General features: G+C 45.0%; 1 protein-coding gene across 1 annotated transcript in view; it reads right to left on the bottom strand.

The window, feature by feature from the left end:
- Positions 1-8934: 8934 nt before the first annotated feature.
- Positions 8935-19725, bottom strand: part of LOC128339523 (inverted formin-2-like) — a 66744-nt gene continuing 55953 nt past the window's right edge. The window contains exons 2-5 of the mRNA XM_053283596.1: positions 15759-16167; positions 13370-13485; positions 12446-12605; positions 8935-8972 (exon numbers count right to left, since the gene is read on the bottom strand). Of these exons, the coding sequence (XP_053139571.1) occupies positions 8935-8972; positions 12446-12605; positions 13370-13485; positions 15759-16152 (708 nt within the window). The 5' untranslated portion in view covers positions 16153-16167. The remainder of the gene's footprint in view (positions 8973-12445; positions 12606-13369; positions 13486-15758; positions 16168-19725) is intronic.

Raw genomic sequence — 19725 nt, forward strand, 5'->3', positions numbered from 1 at the left:
TTTTAAATCATTTTAACTGTTAAATTGATTTAATGTTTTAAATGATTTCAATTGTAAACCGCCCAGAGACGCAAGTTTTGGGCGGTATAGGAATATTTTAAATAAATAAATAAAAATAAATAAAAATTAAGCAAAAAATAAAATAAAATGCAAATCGAAAATTGTGACAGGTCTTGCCAACTGTGACCCAAGTATACGTGGTTGGTATTTTGTAGTGATGGGGGTGGGTGGGTTTCAGATGTCTGATCTGCTCATTCCTCTTGGTGACTGGGCAATATTAGGGGATTTTTGGTGATTTATAACAATGTTTTCCTTTATTTTCAGGTCTTTTTGTGGCCATGGTTCCCCTAACCCCATTTGCCATAGATTTTAATGCCTCGCCAACTGCGAATTTGCCAATGGTGAGGTTTTGCCGGAACGGAACCCCAGTGGCTGGCGAGGGGTGACCGTACAGGACTAAAACATCAAGGAAAATAAAGCACCTGGATACTGTCATGTTCAGTTTCCCTGTGCTATGCACTGCAATACAGGTGAGAGTGCACCTCACAACTTACTGTCACTGGCAAGCAAGATGGCTCTGTTAACTAAGATTTCCAAGGCTTCCCACAGCAACAGGCTGGAGTGATGGGAAGGCTCAAGATGCAAGAGGCTCTGGAGAATGGACAGCAGCTGGATGGAGACTGGGAACCTGCTCACCTGAAAAATATAAAAGGAAACTCCTCCACATTAAACTATGAACAATGTCTGATGCCACTGTTATAGTCCAGGGATACTATTCCCACTGTGGAAACCTATGTCACTATAATCTCTTATTTACTGACTGATTGCCTCACACCTCACTTACCACATGATATGATACATCTAAGCAAGTTATAAAGACAAAAATCAGGCTACTTGTCTGGTGGCTATAGGTCACCTCCAGCCTCAGAGGCAAGATGCCTCTAAATACCAGTTGCAGGGGAGCAACAGCAAAAAAGAGGGCATGCCCTCAGCTCTTGCCTGTGGGCTTTCCAAAGGCACCTGGTGGGCCACTGTGTGGAAACAGGATAGAACCATACAGCAAAACAATGGTAAAGGGGCGGGGGAGAATAGTAAAAGCAGAATCTCTTTAGGCAGGGGATCTCAAACTTGGGTCCCCCACAATGTTGTTGTTGTTGGTAGGAGAGGAGAGCTGGTCTTGTGGTAGCAAGCATGACTTGTCCCCATAGCTAAGCAGGGTCTGTCCTGGTTGCATATGAATGGGAGACTTGATGTGTGAGCACTGCAAGATATTCCCCTCAGGGGATGAAGCTGCTCTGGGAAGAGCAGAAGGTTCCAAATTCCCTTCCTGGCTTCTCCAAGATAGGGCTGAGAGAGATTCCTGCCTGCAACCTTGGAGAAGCCGCTGCCAGTCTGTGAAGACAATACTGAGCTAGATAGACCAGTGGTCTGACTTAGTATATGGCAGTTTCCTATGTTCCTATGATTACAACTCCTGCCATGGCCATTGTGGCTGGGAATGGTGGAAGCTGTAATCCAGCAATATCTGGGACCCAAAGTTTGAGAACCCCTGCCTTGAGGGGTCGAGTCATTCCAAAGACCTCTTTGAAAAGCTGTGACTTGGCCAGGCTTCTGAAGGTGTGCAGTGATGGGGCCATATGGGCCTTTTGAGTGAGGTTATTTACAGGTGAAAATCGGAAAATTAGAATATTGTGCAAAAGTCCATTAATTTCAGTAATGCAAATTAAAAGGTGAAACTGATATATGAGACAGACGCATTACATGCAAAGCGAGATAAGTCAAGCCTTAATTTGTTATAATTGTGATGATCATGGAGTACAGCTCATGAAAACCCCAAATCCACAATCTCAGAAAATTAGAATATTACATGGAACCAAGAAGACAAGGATTGAAGAATAGAACAATATCGGACCTCTGAAAAGTATACAGTGTACTGTGCTTGATTGGCCAGCAAACTCGCCTGACCTGACCCCATAGAGAATCTATGGGGCATTGCCAAGAGAAGGATGAGACCAAACAATTGCCAAGAAAAGCATTGCCAAGAGAAGGATGAGACCAAACATGAGACCAAACAATGCAGAATTGCTGAAGGCCGCTAATGAAGCATCCTGGTCTTCCATAATACCTCATCACTGCCACAAGCTGATAGCATCCATGCCACGCCGCATTGAGGCAGTAATTGCTGCAAAAGGGGCCCAAACCAAGTACTGAATACATATGCATGCTTATACTTTTCAGAGGTCCGATATTGTTCTATTCTTCAATCCTTGTCTTCTTGGTTCCATGTAATATTCTAATTTTCTGAGATTGTGGATTTGGGGTTTTCATGAGCTGTACGCCATGATCATCACAATTATAACAAATTAAGGCTTGACTTATCTCGCTTTGCATGTAATGCGTCTGTCTCATATATCAGTTTCACCTTTTCATTTGCATTACTGAAATTAATGGACTTTTGCACGATATTCTAATTTTCCGAGTTTCACCTGTATTTATTTATTTGTTGAATTTTTATACCACCCATCCTAATTTGGCTCAGGGCCACCACAGAAAAGGCCTTGCTCCTAGCAGAAGCCTGCCAAACTTCCGTTGGTGACAAGAGCAGGCTTTCAAATGCTGAACAATGAGGTGTCAAGATGAAACCTTTTTATGGAACCATTGTGGCTTTTGCTGCTCCGATGAACATATGAATCGGTTGTGTGGCTTGCTTTCTCATTTGTTGTTTATCGTTTTGGCCAAAGTTTCCAAACTAGACACAATGTGGAAGGTCTGGGACTAGATGTTGTCTTTTTCAAAAGGCAGCCACAGGGTGCAGAGGGATCTAGATAAAGGTTGTGGCACAGAGAGAAGGCTTTTTTAGAAACTCTCTTTCCTTTCTGTGCTGATTCCCTGACTAAAACTGTCCCTGATAAACTGCTAGTAGCCACAGATGTGAAAACTAAACTAATATGCTTTCCCAAGTTTATTATTGCCAATAGGAGCCTCCAGGGAGGCAATCTAGATCAGGAGAGACACACATACACAGCCCCCCAGACCAGCTGATTTTAAAGACAGACAGACATCAGTGTGCTACATCTAGTTTGATATCTAATGTTGGTTGACAAGCTGTAATAGAAAAAGGAGGGAAGGTCTCCCAAAGGTGCTGATACATTTCAATGGATTTATTCAATATGTCTTTTTGTTAATACATGTTCAATAGGTTTATTCATTATTACCGTACGCACTTCAAGCCAAAAAACCCTCTTCCTCAGAGGCAATTCTAAAAAACAATATACAAAATATTATAAGGCGTTTGTGTACATATAATGTGATAAATGTAAAAGCTAAAACTATCAAGAGTAGAAACATAATATTGTATAAATAAAAGAAATCATAGCACATTATCTATCTAAATATTTAATAAATAATCAATGTTTTATGTCTTCAAAACTCTCATGAGTTTTTATATTATGTGCCATAATATAGAATGCAATTCTAAAATAAAAGAAAACCATGTAAAATGAGTTTTGAAGACATAAAACATTGATTATTTATTTAATAGTTGGATAAATAATATATTTGGTTTTATTTATACAATATGTGTACAACTCTGATAGTTTAGCGTTTACATTTATCATATTACATATGCACAAACTCCTTATAATATCTGTATATTGTGTTTTAGAATTGCCTCTGAGGAAGATCATTTTTGGCTCGAAACATGCAAGGCAATACTGAATAAACCTATTGAACAAGTATTAATACATCCAATGAAATTCATAGACCCCTTTGGGAGTCCTTCCCTCCTTTCCATTTTTCCGCTTTGCCGGTGCTGTGTCATTTTTCTCCCCCCTCCTTCTTTGTTCCTGACCTACAAACGGTGCAATCCAACATCAGTGTCTCCAACTTTACGGGGTTCTTGTGCCCGTGAAAAGCGGCCCTGGTAGTGTTGCAGAGGTGGGAAGTTGTGTAATGACCGAAAACAACGAGCAGGAATGTCTCTAGCACGACTTCCACTGGATACAGTGTTGGATGGCGCAGCCTGTCAGCCTTTGTTGTTAATGGATCTTGCTGTCAGCTGCTTTGAGTTCTTTAGAAGGGGGGGGGGCTGTTTATGCACTTAAATAAATAAATAACTATATTGAAGAGAAGGTCCCACTCACTTTGTTGAATAGAGAAGAGAAAACCTCTTGATGACTGCTCATGTCAATTCCATCGCATATCCTTAACAATTCCTCGTCGTCTTCAGACTTGGCCTCCTCGAACGTTTCACACTGGATAAGCAGGTCCTCATCTTCTACGTCTCTGTAAAATGTCCATGACGGCAGGTATTAGCACAGTCCCAACAAATGTGAGTCCATTTCTGCTTACACAGAGATAAGTGCCTATATTTCTCATTCCTGTCCTTTCTATGCATGACTATTATTAATTAAATTAAATTACTTAAATTAATTAATTATGTGGACGAAAAGACACACTCGTCCTTGTACACGAAGCTTCAAGGTTCCTCCATATTTATTTGCCAAAGCTGTTCATCGTGCACATTAATGATGGAAGGCCAACCTTAAATTTTAGATATTAAAATGTTGTTTTCTAAAAGTATTTTAAGTGGTTTTAAATGGTTTTAATTGTTTTTGAATTGTTTTTAGCACTATGTTTTCAATTGTGTGTAAAATTGTGTGGTTTATATCTTTTAAAAGTTGTTGTACACCGTCCAGAGCCTCTGGATGGGGCGGTTTATAAATGTAATGAACAAACAAATAAATAACGTCTAGTGGGCATCTAGGAATCTGCATGGCTATAACTGAAGTGGACATATGGATTTTTCCAAATTCTAAGTGCAAGTTTCACATTGCACTTTGGGTTCAACCATCCCAGGTTAAGAGATTATTGCTAATGGAGGGGTTGCATGTACGCTGTACTTTACAGTAAGGCCACGCTGATTCTCTACACGACAGTCTGACCACTGTAATGTAATCCCAGGGGACATACAGCATGCCATCATCAACGGTCTTTCAAAGACTACTCTGGATTCACTAGGGTATCAGACTGGTTCAGCAGATGCCCTCAGATTGGGAAGAAGGAGAATGGGAGCTAATCTGAACTCTCGGCAATACATGTCCACAATGCGTGGGTAAAGAATAGGGCAGTGTAAAGCTTCAGTGGCCAATTCAAATAGAAGGCGATTCAGCCTGAATAGCAGTGACGAAGGCCAAGCACGATTCACTACTCAAGTGATTCACTGCTTCGGACCCTCTCCTATCTTGCCATTCTCTCCATGTTAACAGGCATGGGCAAGAGACAGGCGGTCTCTATTTTTATCTGAGTATGGCAAGGTAGCAGCATCTTCCTCAGCTTCATTCTAAAACGACCCCCAGAAGCATTCCTCAGCTCTGCATTCAGGCGTAGAAAGATGAAGGAGAGAGTGAAAGAAACCCTCTAACATCAGACTGCTTGAATTGGTGGAAAATTCCTTCCTGAACTCAACATGGTAATCAGTCAGACCCTAAATGTGAGCGGAACCCACCTACTCCAAAAGAAACATTGCTGAGGTACACACTGATTTAAGCCCATATCCTGTCTTTGGTTGTGGATGCTCACGATACTTTATTTATTTATTTATTTATTTATTTAACACATTTCTATACCGCCCTAACCCAAGGTCTCAGGGCGGTTCACAACAACAAATACTAAAAACAATTTACAATCAAAAGTTTAAAAAGTTAAAAAGCTAAAAAGTTAAAAAGCTAAAAAGTTAAAAAGCTTGGATAAAAAGATGAGTCTTTAAATCCCTTTTAAAAGCCACTAGAGATGGGGAGACTCTTATTCTCACAGGAAGTGCGTTCCAAAGTCTCAGGGCGACAACAGAGAAGGCCTGTACCTGGGTGGCCACCAAACGACATGAAGGTAGCCACAGACGAGCCTCCCCTGATGAACGTAGTGGACGATGGGGATCATGCAGAAGAAGACGCTCTCTTAAATACCGTGGGCCTAAGCTGTTTAGGGCTTTATAGGTTATAACCAGCACTTTGTATTTTGCTCGGAAACCTATCGGCAGCCAGTGCAACTCCTGTAATATAGGAGTAATATGGTCTCTTCGAGATGACCCGGAGACCAACCTGGCTGCCGCATTTTGTACTAATTGTAGTTTCCGGACTACGTACAAAGGCAGCCCCACATAGAGCGCATTGCAGTAATCAAGTCTGGAGGTTACCAGCAAGTGTACTACTGTTTTGAGATCATGAACTTCAAGAAACGGACGCAGCTGGCGTATCAACCGAAGCTGATAGAAAGCGCTTCTGGCCACTGCCTCAACCTGGGAAACCAGGGAGAGGTGTGGATCCAGAAGCACTCCCAGACTGCGTACCTGTTCCTTCTGAGGAAGTGTGACCCCATCTAGAACAGGTAGATCAATATCGCTTCCTGAGTGACGACCGCGCACAATAAGTACCTCCGTCTTGTCTGGATTCAGTCTCAGTTTGTTATCCCTCATCCATCCCATTACTGCTTCCAAGCAGGCATTCAGGGAGGATATGCCTTCTCCTGATGATGTTGACATGGAGAAATAGATTTGGGTGTCATCAGCATACTGATAACACCCAGCACCAAATCTCCGGATGATCTCTCCCAACGGTTTCATGTAGATATTAAAGAGCATTGGAGACAATATGGAGCCCTGAGGGACTCCATATAAAAGCTCAGATTTTGAAGAGCAGCTTTCTCCAAGCAACACCATCTGGAATCTGCCAGAAAGATAGGAGCGGAACCACTGCAAAGCAGTGCCTCCCACCCCCAACACTCTCAGATGTTCCAGAAGGATACTATGGTCGATAGTATCGAAAGCCGCCGAGAGATCCAAAAGGACCAACAGAGTCACACTTCCTCTGTCCATTCCCAATTGGAGATCATCCATCAGGCCGACCAAGGCAGTCTCCACCCCATAGCCCGCCCGAAAACCAGTTTGAAATGGGTCTAGATAATCAGTTTCCTCCAAGACCGCCTGGAGCTGGGAGGCCACCACCCTCTCAATCACCTTGCCCAACCATGGGAGGTTGGAGATAGGCCTGTAGCTATTAAACTCTGAGGGGTCCAAGGCAGGCTTCTTAAGAATAGGTCTAATAATTGCCTCCTTTAAACAAGGAGGCATCCTGCCCTCCCTCAGAGAGGCATTTATAATTGCCACCAGGCTCTCCACAACAACCCCCTTGCCAGATAGTATAAGCCACGTCAGGCAAGGATCAAGCAGACAGGTGGTAGAACGTACCGTTCCGAGCAGCTTGTCCACATCCTCAGGAGTCACAAACTGAAATTGATCCAGTCTAACCACACAAGAGGAGTTGCTGGATACCTCTGCATCTGACACTGCGATAACTGTGGAGTCTAAATCGACCCGAATACGAGAGACTTTGTCCACAAAATACTCATTAAAAGCACCACAGCGGGCAACTGATGGTTCTAAAGATGGATTCAGGGGAGTAGGGGGCCCTACTAGACCCCTCACAACCCTGAATAGCTCCGCCGGACGAGAGCCTGCGGAAGCAATACGGGCAGAAAAGAAACACTTCTTTGCTGAACGTATAGCCAGAGCATAGATCTTTAAATGTGCTCTATGTCGTAATCTGTCGGATTCGAGTCGAGTCTTCCTCCACTTGCGCTCTAGTCGCCTACCTTGCTGTTTCAGCTCCCGTAGATCTTCCGTATACCAAGGAGCCATTTTTGAAGCGGGTCGGAGAGGACGCTTAGGAGCGATCATGTCTACTGCCCTGGTGAGCTGATTATTCCAATTCTCCACCAGGGCATCAACTGGATCGCCGGCAGGGCCAACATTAAATCCTTCCAAGGCTTCTTGGAATCCTATTGGATCCAATAACCTTTTTGGACGGACCATTCTAATAGGTCCCTCACCCCTGCAGAGGTGGGACGCAACTGTGAGTCCGAACTTAACCAGATGGTGGTCCGTCCATGACAATGGGGAAATCACAGGAGTCCCCACCCACGGAACACCACCCTGATCAGAATGAAAGATCAAATCAAGAGTATGACCAGCAACATGTGTCGGTCCAGAGACCACTTGGGATAGGCCCATAGTTGTCATGGCCGCTATGAACTCCTGAGCTGCACCAGACAACCCAGTCCTAAAGTGGATATTGAAGTCCCCCAGCACCATAAGCCTGGGGGACTCCAACACCAAACCCGAGACCAAGTCCGTGAGCTCAGTTAGGGACTCTGTTGGGCAGCGGGGTGATTGGTACACCAACAGAAGTCCCAATCTATCCCTGGTCCCCAAACATACATACACACATTCAATATGATCAGACACTCTGATAGGGATCCTGGTAAGGGAGATATTATCCTTAAAGACCACAGCTACTCCACCTCCCCGCCCACATTCCCTTACCTGCTCCTCTACAGAGTACCCTGGAGGGAGAAGCTGGGCCCAAACTGGGCCCCCAGCCTCCCCCAACCAAGTCTCTGTGATACACACCAGGTCAGCCCCTTCATCCCTGATCAAATCATAGATTACTTCAGATTTATTTTGTACTGACCTGGCGTTACAAAGGAGCAAGGCAAGGTTCTGTGGGTTGTTGGCACTACGCCCCAAGGTCAAAGAGCTGGCAGGGCAGCCAGAAGGGGAAACAGCTATTAAGTTTCTGATTTCCCTTCCCCTGCAACGGCCTGCTGACCTACCAACGTAACTTCTTCTATTCCCCACCACTACTGGGATTGCTGCACCGAGACCAATGGACACGCTCTCCGATCTCCCCATCTCCAGACAGGCTCCAAAATATTACAACATGCAAAGTGGGTGGAGTTAGAAACAAATGACCACTGACCAAGTGGTCAGCTGAGGGATTTTTACTGATAACGGAAAGGCTCTCCCTGCATCCTGCCCATCACTGTAGTATATGGTTGTAAAATAAATCTCAATTATATATCCAGTGGCCAGTAAATCACTCACCGTAGCTTGGTTAAAATATCCAACAACTGGAGACCTGGTGGGAGCAAATGAAAAGAAAGGTGTTGACAATGTGGTCTACGGGTATAAGCTGTGTCTTAGATCAGGGTGGGCAATCTTGGCCCTCTAGCTGCTGTTGAACTACAAGTCCCATCATCCCCAGCCACAATTTATTGTGACTAGGGTTGATGGGAGTTGTAGTTCAACAACAGCTGGAGGGCCAAGATCGCCCATACCTGTCTTAGATAGCAATTTCCAACTGCAATCTTTAAAAAACAACACTTGGACTAAAAATAAATGAAACAAAATTGCTTCCCTATTAGTCAATGTCATATTTTCAGATGATCAAAACACATCAATCAGATGATTAATCTGATTAATCAACAAAACATTGCAGCTGCAGTGGATACAGATGACGATGGTGCGGCCACCTGCAAACACACCATGGGGAACACAGGACCATTTTATGGAGCTAATCATCTGGATTATCTACTCACACAGTGAACTATTCTTTAAAAATAAATAAATAAGTGTGGACCCTACTTTTCACCAAGGTTCCAAAGTGACTTACAGTATATGCAAAAACAAATAGTAAAACTACAAAATAAAACATAAAAATGCTGGACATAAGAGAGCTAAAACAATCTCAGTTGGCAGTGGTGAGAAAAATCTGCCGAGAGAGACATGTGTTTAAAAGGTGCTGAGATATCAGTAGGGAGGGGGCCAATTATATCTCCTGGGAGAGGGAATTCCACAGGGAGGGGGCCACCACAGAAAGGCCCTATCCTGTCTAACCACCAGATATAATCATGTTCTCATTTCTGGGCAACTACAAACAGTGGTTGGCATGCGGAGCACCCAAATGCGAGCACTCTTCAGGGGCACACGCGCCGTGGTAGTCCCAGCATTATCACGTCATGCTCTCCCCAAAGCACAGGAAATCTTGTGCAAGAGCACATACACTTTTCAGTTTGCCTGCGCTCTGAAAATGCTCAGTTAGAATGAAAACATGTCTCTTGGCTGTCAGTGATGAGTTTCCGCTGTGATACAGCGTTTCTGGAGTGAGGGAGGTCTGAAAAGTATTTGCCTTCTTCGGCAAGACCGCTTCACTATGGGAAGAACCTGGGGAAATGATGGCACTACCGCTGTGTGGGCTCTTCCGGAGCTTTTCCAAATGGAGACCGAATGCAGCTTCGCAACACTTAGGTTGGTGGTGGGGAGTTCATACCAGGGAACCATTTACCACAATGTCAGGAAGGCGACAGAATACAAAGAAAATGAATATTTATATACCGCTTTTCAACAAGAGTTTCCAAAGCAGTTTACATAGAGGAATAAAAATAAATAAAAATGGCTCCCTGTCCTCAAAGGGCTCGCCATCTAAAAAAGAAACATAAGATAGACACCAGCAACAGCCACTAGAGGGATGCTGTGCTAGGGATGGATAGGGCCAGTTGCTCTCCCCCTGTTCAACAAAGAGGAGCACCATTTTAAAAAGGCGCCTCTTTGCTCAGTTAGCAGGGGTGCCGTTCTTACAGAAGGTGCCGTTCATACAGCCAATGGCATTATTCAGCTTTGCTCCTGACAATCCACAGTTACTGCACATTATATGCATTCTAAAAAAAGTAGCACTTTGGTGTAGTGCTTAGAACAGTTTAATTTTAGGCTCTTCTGGCTGCAGTAAAGCTGCCCATCGGGGGAAGCTCCTGCTAGAAGCACCCATGTTAGCCTGCTCTTCATATCAGCCGCTGTGATCATGTGTGTCCCATGCTGGGTTTACAAGTGGTCACTGGGGGATAAATCCAGCCTGAGCCAAGTCTGAACCACAGAGCCAAAAGGCAGCCCATCAACCACATTTGTGGCCCGCTGAGTGCTATGACAACTCCCTGTTACAAAGATACCTATGAGCTCTTGAGGGGCTGGGTTTGGCTTGGTGACTCACACACTGTGCAGGCCTCTGACAAATGGCCATTTGCCATTTATCCAGATGTATGGCGAGACCCTTTGCACTTTCACTCAGAAGTACGACGATTCGTGGGACTTATTCTCAGTTAAATGTGTGCATAGCATTGCTGCAGTGTCTTTCTGGACTTTTCCTAAAATATATATATTCAGAGTACAACAGCAATGCAGGCAAGAGGCTGGCTCAGATAATACTTTGTTCAATTGACCCTGTACAACATAATATGGACAAGAGCACACACTTCTTTCCCTGCTTCTGGCATGCTGAGGTGCCATTTCTTCCTCCAACACACACACACACACACACACACACACACACACACACACACACACAGTGAAACATGCAGTATTTTTAACATGCGGCCTCTTGAGGGCACAAGGAGCAACTGAACTCACAAGTATGTAAGAAGAGAAAACAGGTATATTGATGCCAATATGCATTAGCAGAAACACTTCAACACGCAACTTAACATATTCCCATCCAGTGTTCCCTCTAACAGGGATCCCCAGATGTTGTTGACTACAACTCCCAAAATCTCCAAACAAAAGCCACTGCAGCTGGGGATTCTGGGAGTTGTAGTCAACAACATCTGGGCATTCCTCTTAGAGGGAACACTGTTCCCACCCCACATATTTCTTTCCCCACTTCCCCCTGGTCACGCTCAGCTGCCTGGTGCAGCACAGCAGTGCAGGGTGGCGACTACACCACCCGGGACAGAATAAAGAGGATTTGGGTACCCCCAGGGGGTGTGGACGGAGGCCCTGGACTTTGGCCCAGATGTCCAGGGGTAAGAGCGCCTCTGGGGGCTGGTTGAACTGCAACCCAACAGAACTGCTGCTAAGTAAAAAAGCACCTTTTGAAGTGGTGATTCTCATATATTTCACAGCAGAAGAGCAACTGGCCCTATCCAGTCCCAGCACAGCATCTCTTCGGTGGCTGTTGATGGTGTCTACCTTAGTTTGTGAGCCTTTTGGGAACAGGGGACCATCTCATTTATGTATTGTTTATCTTTCTAGGTAAACTGCTTTGGGAACTTTTGTTGAAAAGTGGTGCATAAATATTTGTAGTAGTAGTGGTAGTATTAGCCACCTAATGGCGTAGCAGGGAAATGACTTGATTAGCAAGTCAGAGGTTGCCAGTTTGAATCCTTGCTGGTATGTTTCCCAGAATATGGGAAACTCTTATACTGGACAGCAGCAATATAGGAAGATGCTGAAAGGCATCATCTCAGACTGTGTGGGAGATAGTAATGGTAAACACCTCCTGTATTCTACCAAAGACAACCACAGGGCTCTGTAGTCACCAGGAGTCGACACCAACTTGACCGCACATGTTACTTTAATGGTAGTAGTAGATATTAAAGAATGACGCCCCAGCATGGCGGGCGGGAAGGAGGCTGCATGCACCCGTGGTGTGTGCAGAGACTGTACAAAGGCTGGGCACAATATGTGAATAGGGCTCAAATGTAGCCCTTGTTGCTATGCTGTGGAATCTGTAGTCAAGACTCTTTTCGCTGCACTCAGAACATTTGAGCCAATCACCCTTACCAATGAACTCATTCCGGAGCTGCGTCCTCGCGCTTAGTTCTTCTGTCCCCAAGATGACGGCATTGATGGCACTTAGGAGCGTTATCATGTAGGGCACATTGTCTGTAGCTGAGAGCTCATTCATGACGACACTGAACCGGTATTGTTGGCTTTTCACAGTCTGGAAACACAGGAGGCAAATCAAAGACATGCAAGATCAAGCTGGGAAAACACCTTAAGTCCGTGATGGGAAACTATGGCTCAATACAAGCAACCAGCTTAACAAGTAGTAAATTTTTCTACCACATTTTTGCTTGGCCATCTGTATTAACAAAAACGTCATGTCATTTTTTTATGCCATGTTTTCTAAGCAGTGCTGAATGTTGGTGGCCTTATCAAGTGGAAATGCGTCTCTGCATTTATCACTGAGTAAGTTAGTATTCACTATTCAGACTTATGTTGTGCAGGTTAGTTCTGTAAAATGGGGGCCTGCGTTCCAGACTAGATTTGCACTGGTGCAACAGGTAGGCAGTGTTCCCTCTAAGGCGTGTGCATGCTCACAAGTTTTTTGATGTCCGCTCAGTAAATTTCAGATCCTGCTCAGGTTGAATCAGGAAGGCCCCACTCTGAATGCATGTGTGCACAGACTGCCTTGATCCTGCTGCCCAGAACAAAACTCATTCTGCACACAGATGGAAAAAAATTAGAGAGAACACTGCAGGTAGGGCGTGGACCACCTGTGGCATGCGTCTTGTTGTGAAACCTTTAGGATTAGGGTCAGAGCAGGGAAAGGTTCCTGCCTTGGAGAGTCACTGCCACTCACTGTAGACAAAACTGAGCTAGTTGGACCAATAGTCTGACTCAGGATGTCACCTTCCTATGCTCCTGATCCAGCAAAGCTTTTCTTAGGTTATGCTCTTCACCCTGCGTTTGACTTTTGCTTACCTTATAGTGTTCCAGAGCATCCAAAGCCAGAGTGTGGCCATCCACAGAATACATGCAGAGAGCAGCCAGGAGCTCAAAGACCTGCTTCTTGACCATGACATTCGAGGTGTCCAGTGCTGCAGAGAGGGAGGGTCAGTATTGCATGCCAGTGAGGCAACATCTCCACGACAAAATGAGAACAGTGGTTTTGCCTACGCATCCGCAAAGCCATTTGCCAGGGCAAAATGTCCCTGGTCCTCTGGCATAGGACACCCAGAAACACACCTTGAGCATCGGCTTGTGCTGCCATTGGGAGACTGTGCAGAGAGTTAGACATCATGTGGAATCACATTTGTTTAAACTATAATAGAGGTTCTCAAATGTGGCTCCCCAGGTGGGAGTTGTAGTCCCATCTGTAGTCCACAGATGGGTCTACAACTCCCCATCCGGGAACTACAACTCTCACCATCCCCAGCTGTAGTTGGGAGTTATAGTTGCTGGACTACAACTCCCATGATCCCCAGCCACAATGGCCGAAGGTGTCCCAGCCTTCCGATCATGGGAAGAATCCATTCACAGTTAGTGGTTTTCTCTGCAAATGCTGTAAGCATGTTCAGCATGGGGCGGGGGCAGGCTTATGAGCATGGGAGGGGCTGTGGGCATACTCTTGGACACATCCCTTTTTTAATGTCTGAAGAGGGCTTGGGAGTGCAGCTGTCAAGTGGCAAAGAAATTAGTCCAAATGGAACAACTTGGCGTGAGGGTAACTGTTGACAAATTTATTTATTTAAAAACTAGCTAGCCAGGGCGTAGAGCAGGCCTGCTCAACTTAGGCCCCCCAGCTGTTCTTGAACTACAGTTCCCAGAATCCCCAGCCACAGTGGCCAATATCCAGGGATTATGGGAACTGTAGGCCAACATCTGCAGGAGGGCCGAAGTTGAGCAGCCCTGGCATAGAGCATCTGTGCCTCTAGTTCTCTCTTTTTTCTCCCCCTCCCATTCTCGACCCTTCCCCTGTTCTTGCCCCGCCCGCCTGGCCTCTTTCCCTCCATCCCACCCACCCCCAGCCACCGCCGCTTTCCTTCCCCCCGCCGGCAGCTCGTTCACGAACTCTCGCGAGAGCTGCCATGCACCGGATTAGCCACAGGTAAGTCTTAGTGAAGTATTTATACCCTGTCCTTCAGTACACTACTGCTCGGGGCGGCTCACAACAATGAAAGAGATACCATATAAAATAAAAAGTAATAAAATTAACCAAATTAAGTACACAAGTTAAAAGTCAGGTTAAAAACCACAATCAGTATTAAGTTTCAAATTAAATGTTATTTTTAAAGCTAAAAATTGAGAATTATAAAAACTAAAAACTAAAAGAACCTACCAGATATAACTAGGGACAGAGCATTAAAAAGATGTGTTTTAGTTGTTTTTCTTAAAACACTGATTTTTTTAAAAAAACTGAAATATTCACCTTTCTCTCTCTTTCATATCACATATGAACCCAGGGTCATTCAATGAAACTCACTGGCAGGGGTTTCAGGACCAACAAAAGGAGGTAGCCCTCCATGCAATACATAATTAATTTACAAAATTCGCTGCCACAATAGGTGATGGTTTAAAGAAGGCTTTAAAAAGGGGTAGACAAATCCATGGAGGAGGAGAAGCCTATCAATGGTTATTAGTCATAACAGCTCTATGGAACCTCCATGTTCAGAGATAGTATACCACTGAATGCCAATTGGTGGGATGTCACAGCAGGAAAGAGATATGTCTTGCTTCTGGGCTTCCCAGAGGCATCCGGTTGGCCACTATGGGAACCAGGATGCCAGACCTTAGGTCTGATCCAGGAGGGCCCTTCTTATGTGCCAAGATAGGTGGGGGCGGCAACAGAATTCCAACGGTGCTGAATAAATACTAACCAATTCTTTATTCAAGCACATCGCACTGCCTGACGTGTTTCAAGCTTCCTAAGAAGAAGTTGTGTACTGTAATATCTTTCTCGGGGGACTGTATCCCACATTAGCAGAAATATCCTTTGTCATTGGGATTTTCCCCTCCTTTCTACATTGGCTTTTTGATTTTGCATCATTTTCCTCCCCCCGCCCCACCTTCCTTTCCCATGAGCTCTATTCATACATTATAAACAGGCATTCAGGTGTCTGTGCACATAGGCTTGTGTGGATGACTGTATGTGCCTTCATTTTAAAAGAACCTGGGTAGAGGTCCCTCAGATGCAGGGTATGGACAGGACGTGTACGGCTGTGTGCTCATTCAACATTAACAGTGAAGAACTATACATGCATTCAGATCTGGGCATGCAGACGCTGTACACAGACTGCACATGTGGTGAGCATAACGCACAAACACGGCTATGCTCCTATGTGAAAAGAGAAATAAGAAGACTTGCTCTCACCTTGGGAAAGCTTCCTAACATAGCCTTCATTACTCACAATGTATTCAATGCCTTTCTGAGAGTTCATGACCGCTCGGACGCAGTTGATGCATGTCAGCTGCAGCAGAGCATCGGAGATCCGGGAGACGCCCCTTCCAGACAGCCTGTCCAGTGCTTCTAGCAGAAGGTCCAGTCCACACAGCTCCAGAAACTGGACCATCCAGCTGTTATCACTGCTCTCCAGCCTCTTTTTGAGCCCCGAGTAGTTCACCACGGAAGGCATCTGCAACAGCCGAATGCAGAGTTCCGGCTCCGCGTTCTCGAGGTTGGCCTCCGTCTGGTCTGAGTCCTGGGACCCCAGCTTCGCTTTCAATGCACCCCATTTCTTATGCACACTGTCCTTCTTGAGCGACATTTTGCTTGGCTGCTCCTAAAAGGGTCAGGAAGAGAGAGAAAACACAACAGACATGAAGACGACCTGAGTTTTTCAACACCATGGTCCCAAACTTCAGAGTGTTTCCCCACGGAAATCAGTGACCTAGCCCACAGACAGAGAAATGCTTTCACTCCATTTCCTGGCAGGAACACTAATCAATTAGGGTACTACTAGATGGATCTTCCTGCTCTCTGTTTTCCATGCTTTTTGCCCTAAAAGAGAAGCCCATGAAGACTCCCTGATAATCTTTGCTTTCCTCAAATGCCTCAATGGAATAGTCTGTGATGATGTCATTCCATCCCAATTCAAGATGGCAGACACAAGAACGTTTGAGGTGCAAGTGGGCTAACTTGTGGACTGTCTAACTGATTTGAACCAAATTTGGTACAGTTGTAGTGAGTACACCACAAATTGGTTTGTACAAATTTGGTACAGGGGCACCTCAACGGTGTAGTTTGTGTTGATGTCATCCACCTCGATTCAAGATGGCAGATGCCTAAATGTTTGAGATGCAAGTGGGCTAACTTGTGAACTGCCTAACCGATTTGAACCAAATTTTCTACAGCTGTAGGGGCTTGCTTCTCCCTCCCTTCCCTTCCAGCCAATACTGCAGATATTCCCTGCTTTCCATGTTTTTTCCCCTAAAAAAGAAGCCCATCTTTGCTTTTTGTAGGATTTCCCACTTCAATCCAGAGATCCACAAACGGAAGCTTAGCTCAATAGCCAGCCATTATTTACAGTATGGTCATCACCAATCCACTGTGTGGTGCTGGGTGTCCTATTCACCACAGGGTTAGGGGCACTCTCACTGATAAGGTGGCGAGTGGCTTTGTAGATGCCTGCCTCGAGTCAATCCATACAATAAGCCAGGTTCCTCTAGACTGAAGCATCTGTGGTAGGCCCATGATCTCTCCAGAATGCAGTGAGGATTAGTAGGCGAATAGCATGGACACCTATTGGAAGTGGCACGCTCATCCAATCAACATTTCAGGACATTGACTGGAAGCTGGATGCTCATGAACATACATCCCCACCGTACAAAGCCAACCTGAAGACTTGGCTGTAGAAATACAGCTATCTACCTAAAGCATTATTCCCATTCATTTAAACTGGACACTGAATCACTGTTATATGCGTATACCTAACTTCTAGTATCAAAGTCAACAACAAATGAATCATATCAAGTGATGAGCAATGGAGGAATACCCTTAAGTATTTATACTGGTATCATCTCTTCTCTGATCACTGGAACTTGGGGGACAAACAAAACTCCTAAGAAATAATTGGGACAAAATACAGTGTATGCTGGTGGTATGAGTCAACCCCCAAAGTTTCAGCTACCAAACACAGACCAAATTAAATAAATCTTAAAAGAGAAGAGAGCCAACAGCCAAACAATCTTGTAAGGTACACTTACATCTTAAAAGGTTTCTCAACCTTTTAAGTAGCAAGTACCCTCTAACTTCTGAAAACAATTGAGATTTTATATTTACAGTATTATGGGCTATATGTTAGAAGGAGAACTGCATATATATATGGCTGTGAAATGAAAGATGTCCAAACTAGTGTGGGTAGGGTTGCCAGCTTTTAACACAGGGGCGCACAATTTGATAATCTATCTGGGCTAGATGGGATGTTGGCCAAAGTCAATGTAAAGTGCTGTGCATTGCACGGTGTGCCAGTTTTGTCATTGCTTTGTGAGGAGGAAGGAGCAAATGCAGCTCTAAAAAATGTCAAATCTGAGCCAACTTGAAAAATTGTCAGGAGAGCCGACGTGATCCCCCCGGCACCCAAATGTCACGTTGAGTTGTGTCCAATTGGAAATCTGACATTTCCAGACATTTCTGTTGGACCAAGTTAAATGGCCTGTGTAGCATCTGTCAGCTGAGAGGCAGTTTGCTGGCTCAAACTTGGCCCAACAGATTTGCCAGAACTGTGATGGGAGTTCCACCACAACCAGAAGGATTTTAGTCGGAGTTTCAACTCTTGGGGGTCCTTCCTGTCATGGTGGAACACCTAATGAGCCCATTCTCACGATTGCGTGAGAGGGCGGGCGGGAGGGAAGGCAGCAGGAGCTCATAGATGGTCTGCTGCTGCCCCAGTCAGAGCATGGAGGTGCAGGGGTCAGGATGTGTGGTCCCGGCCCCCGGAAATCCCACAATGCACTATGCAAGTGTGTGGTGCATTGTGGGAATCCCGAGCCTGCTCTTGTGCCAGAGCTGAGGGGGAGAAGCTGGCTCTTGCACACGAGCTGTTAGCCCCAGTAAAGGGCGCGCTTGCACCTTTAACCTTGGCTAACTGGCAGGCTCCGTAGGCGGGTTTGTCATCATAGCACCGGTGGGAGCCACTTGGCTCCTGTCGGTTCTCACGGGCAGCCAAGTCTGGGGTTTGGCTGCCCTAGCCTGGTATCGGCCACTCATGAGAACAGTCTCAATGACGGATAGAATGAATTGGGTCCGACATCCCTGTTGGACTGCCATGACTGCTACAAGACAGACGGATGTAGGGAAAGGGCAAGAGACAGAGATTTCCTCTTCAACAATCCTAGAAACTGAGATTTCTCAGGCTTCCACCTAATGGGATTTTAGGGAAAGCACAGAGTGTGGTTGATTTGTCTGAATAGTATGTGTTTGAATAAGTATTTGTGTTTGAATAAGTATTTGTTTAAATAAATGTAAGGTGACTCGACAAGCATTTTGAATTCTAGCACTGACAAGTTTTGAGTTCTTGACATCTAAATTGCCGCCTTTGCTGCTACTGCTTTCTTCTTTCATCATCTGCCTTAATGAATTGTTACATGTGTTGGGAATCTGTAAATTGCTCTGCATTTTTTTTTTTTAACAGAGGAGTGACTCAAAAATGTAACAAATAAATAAATAATGAAGAAAAAAGAAAGAAGCAGCAGCATGCAATCCTGTGCATGGGAGTAAATCCTTTTGAGCTAATGGGGACTTGCTTCTGAATAACCATCCATAAGACTGTGCTGCCACTTAGGAAAGATGAAGCCTCTAGTGTGAGGAAGCACTAAAGGGCAAACTCCCATCCCAGGGGACCAGTGGAAGTCAAAACTAAACTTCAGCACTATAGCATCCCCTTTAATGGGACTATAGCCATGTAGGAAAACCTGAGAAGAATATTAAGAGTGTCGTTTCATATCAGACAGTGGGGCAAATTGGATAGGATGGTGGATTAGGAATGAGGAACCCAGGGTTCAAATCCCTACTCAGCCATGAAATTCACTGGACGACAGGAACATAGGAAGCTTATGCCGAGTCAGACCATTGGTTCATCTAGCTCAGTATTATCTACATAGATTGGCAGCGGCTTCTCCAAGGTTTCAGGCCTCTCACAGCCCTATCTGGGGATGCCAGGGAGGGACCTTGGAACCTTCTGCAAGCATGCAGATGCTCTTCCCAAAGCAGCCGCAACCCCTAAGGGGGAATATCTTGCAGTGCTCATAGTCTCCCATTCAATTGCAGGCCAGGGTGGGCCCTGCTTAGCAAAGGAGACAATTCATGGTTGCTACCGCAAAGACCAGCAATCTTCTATGGG

Source organism: Hemicordylus capensis, chromosome 1, assembly GCF_027244095.1.
Source record: "Hemicordylus capensis ecotype Gifberg chromosome 1, rHemCap1.1.pri, whole genome shotgun sequence".
NCBI classification, from domain to species: Eukaryota; Metazoa; Chordata; class Lepidosauria; order Squamata; family Cordylidae; genus Hemicordylus; species Hemicordylus capensis.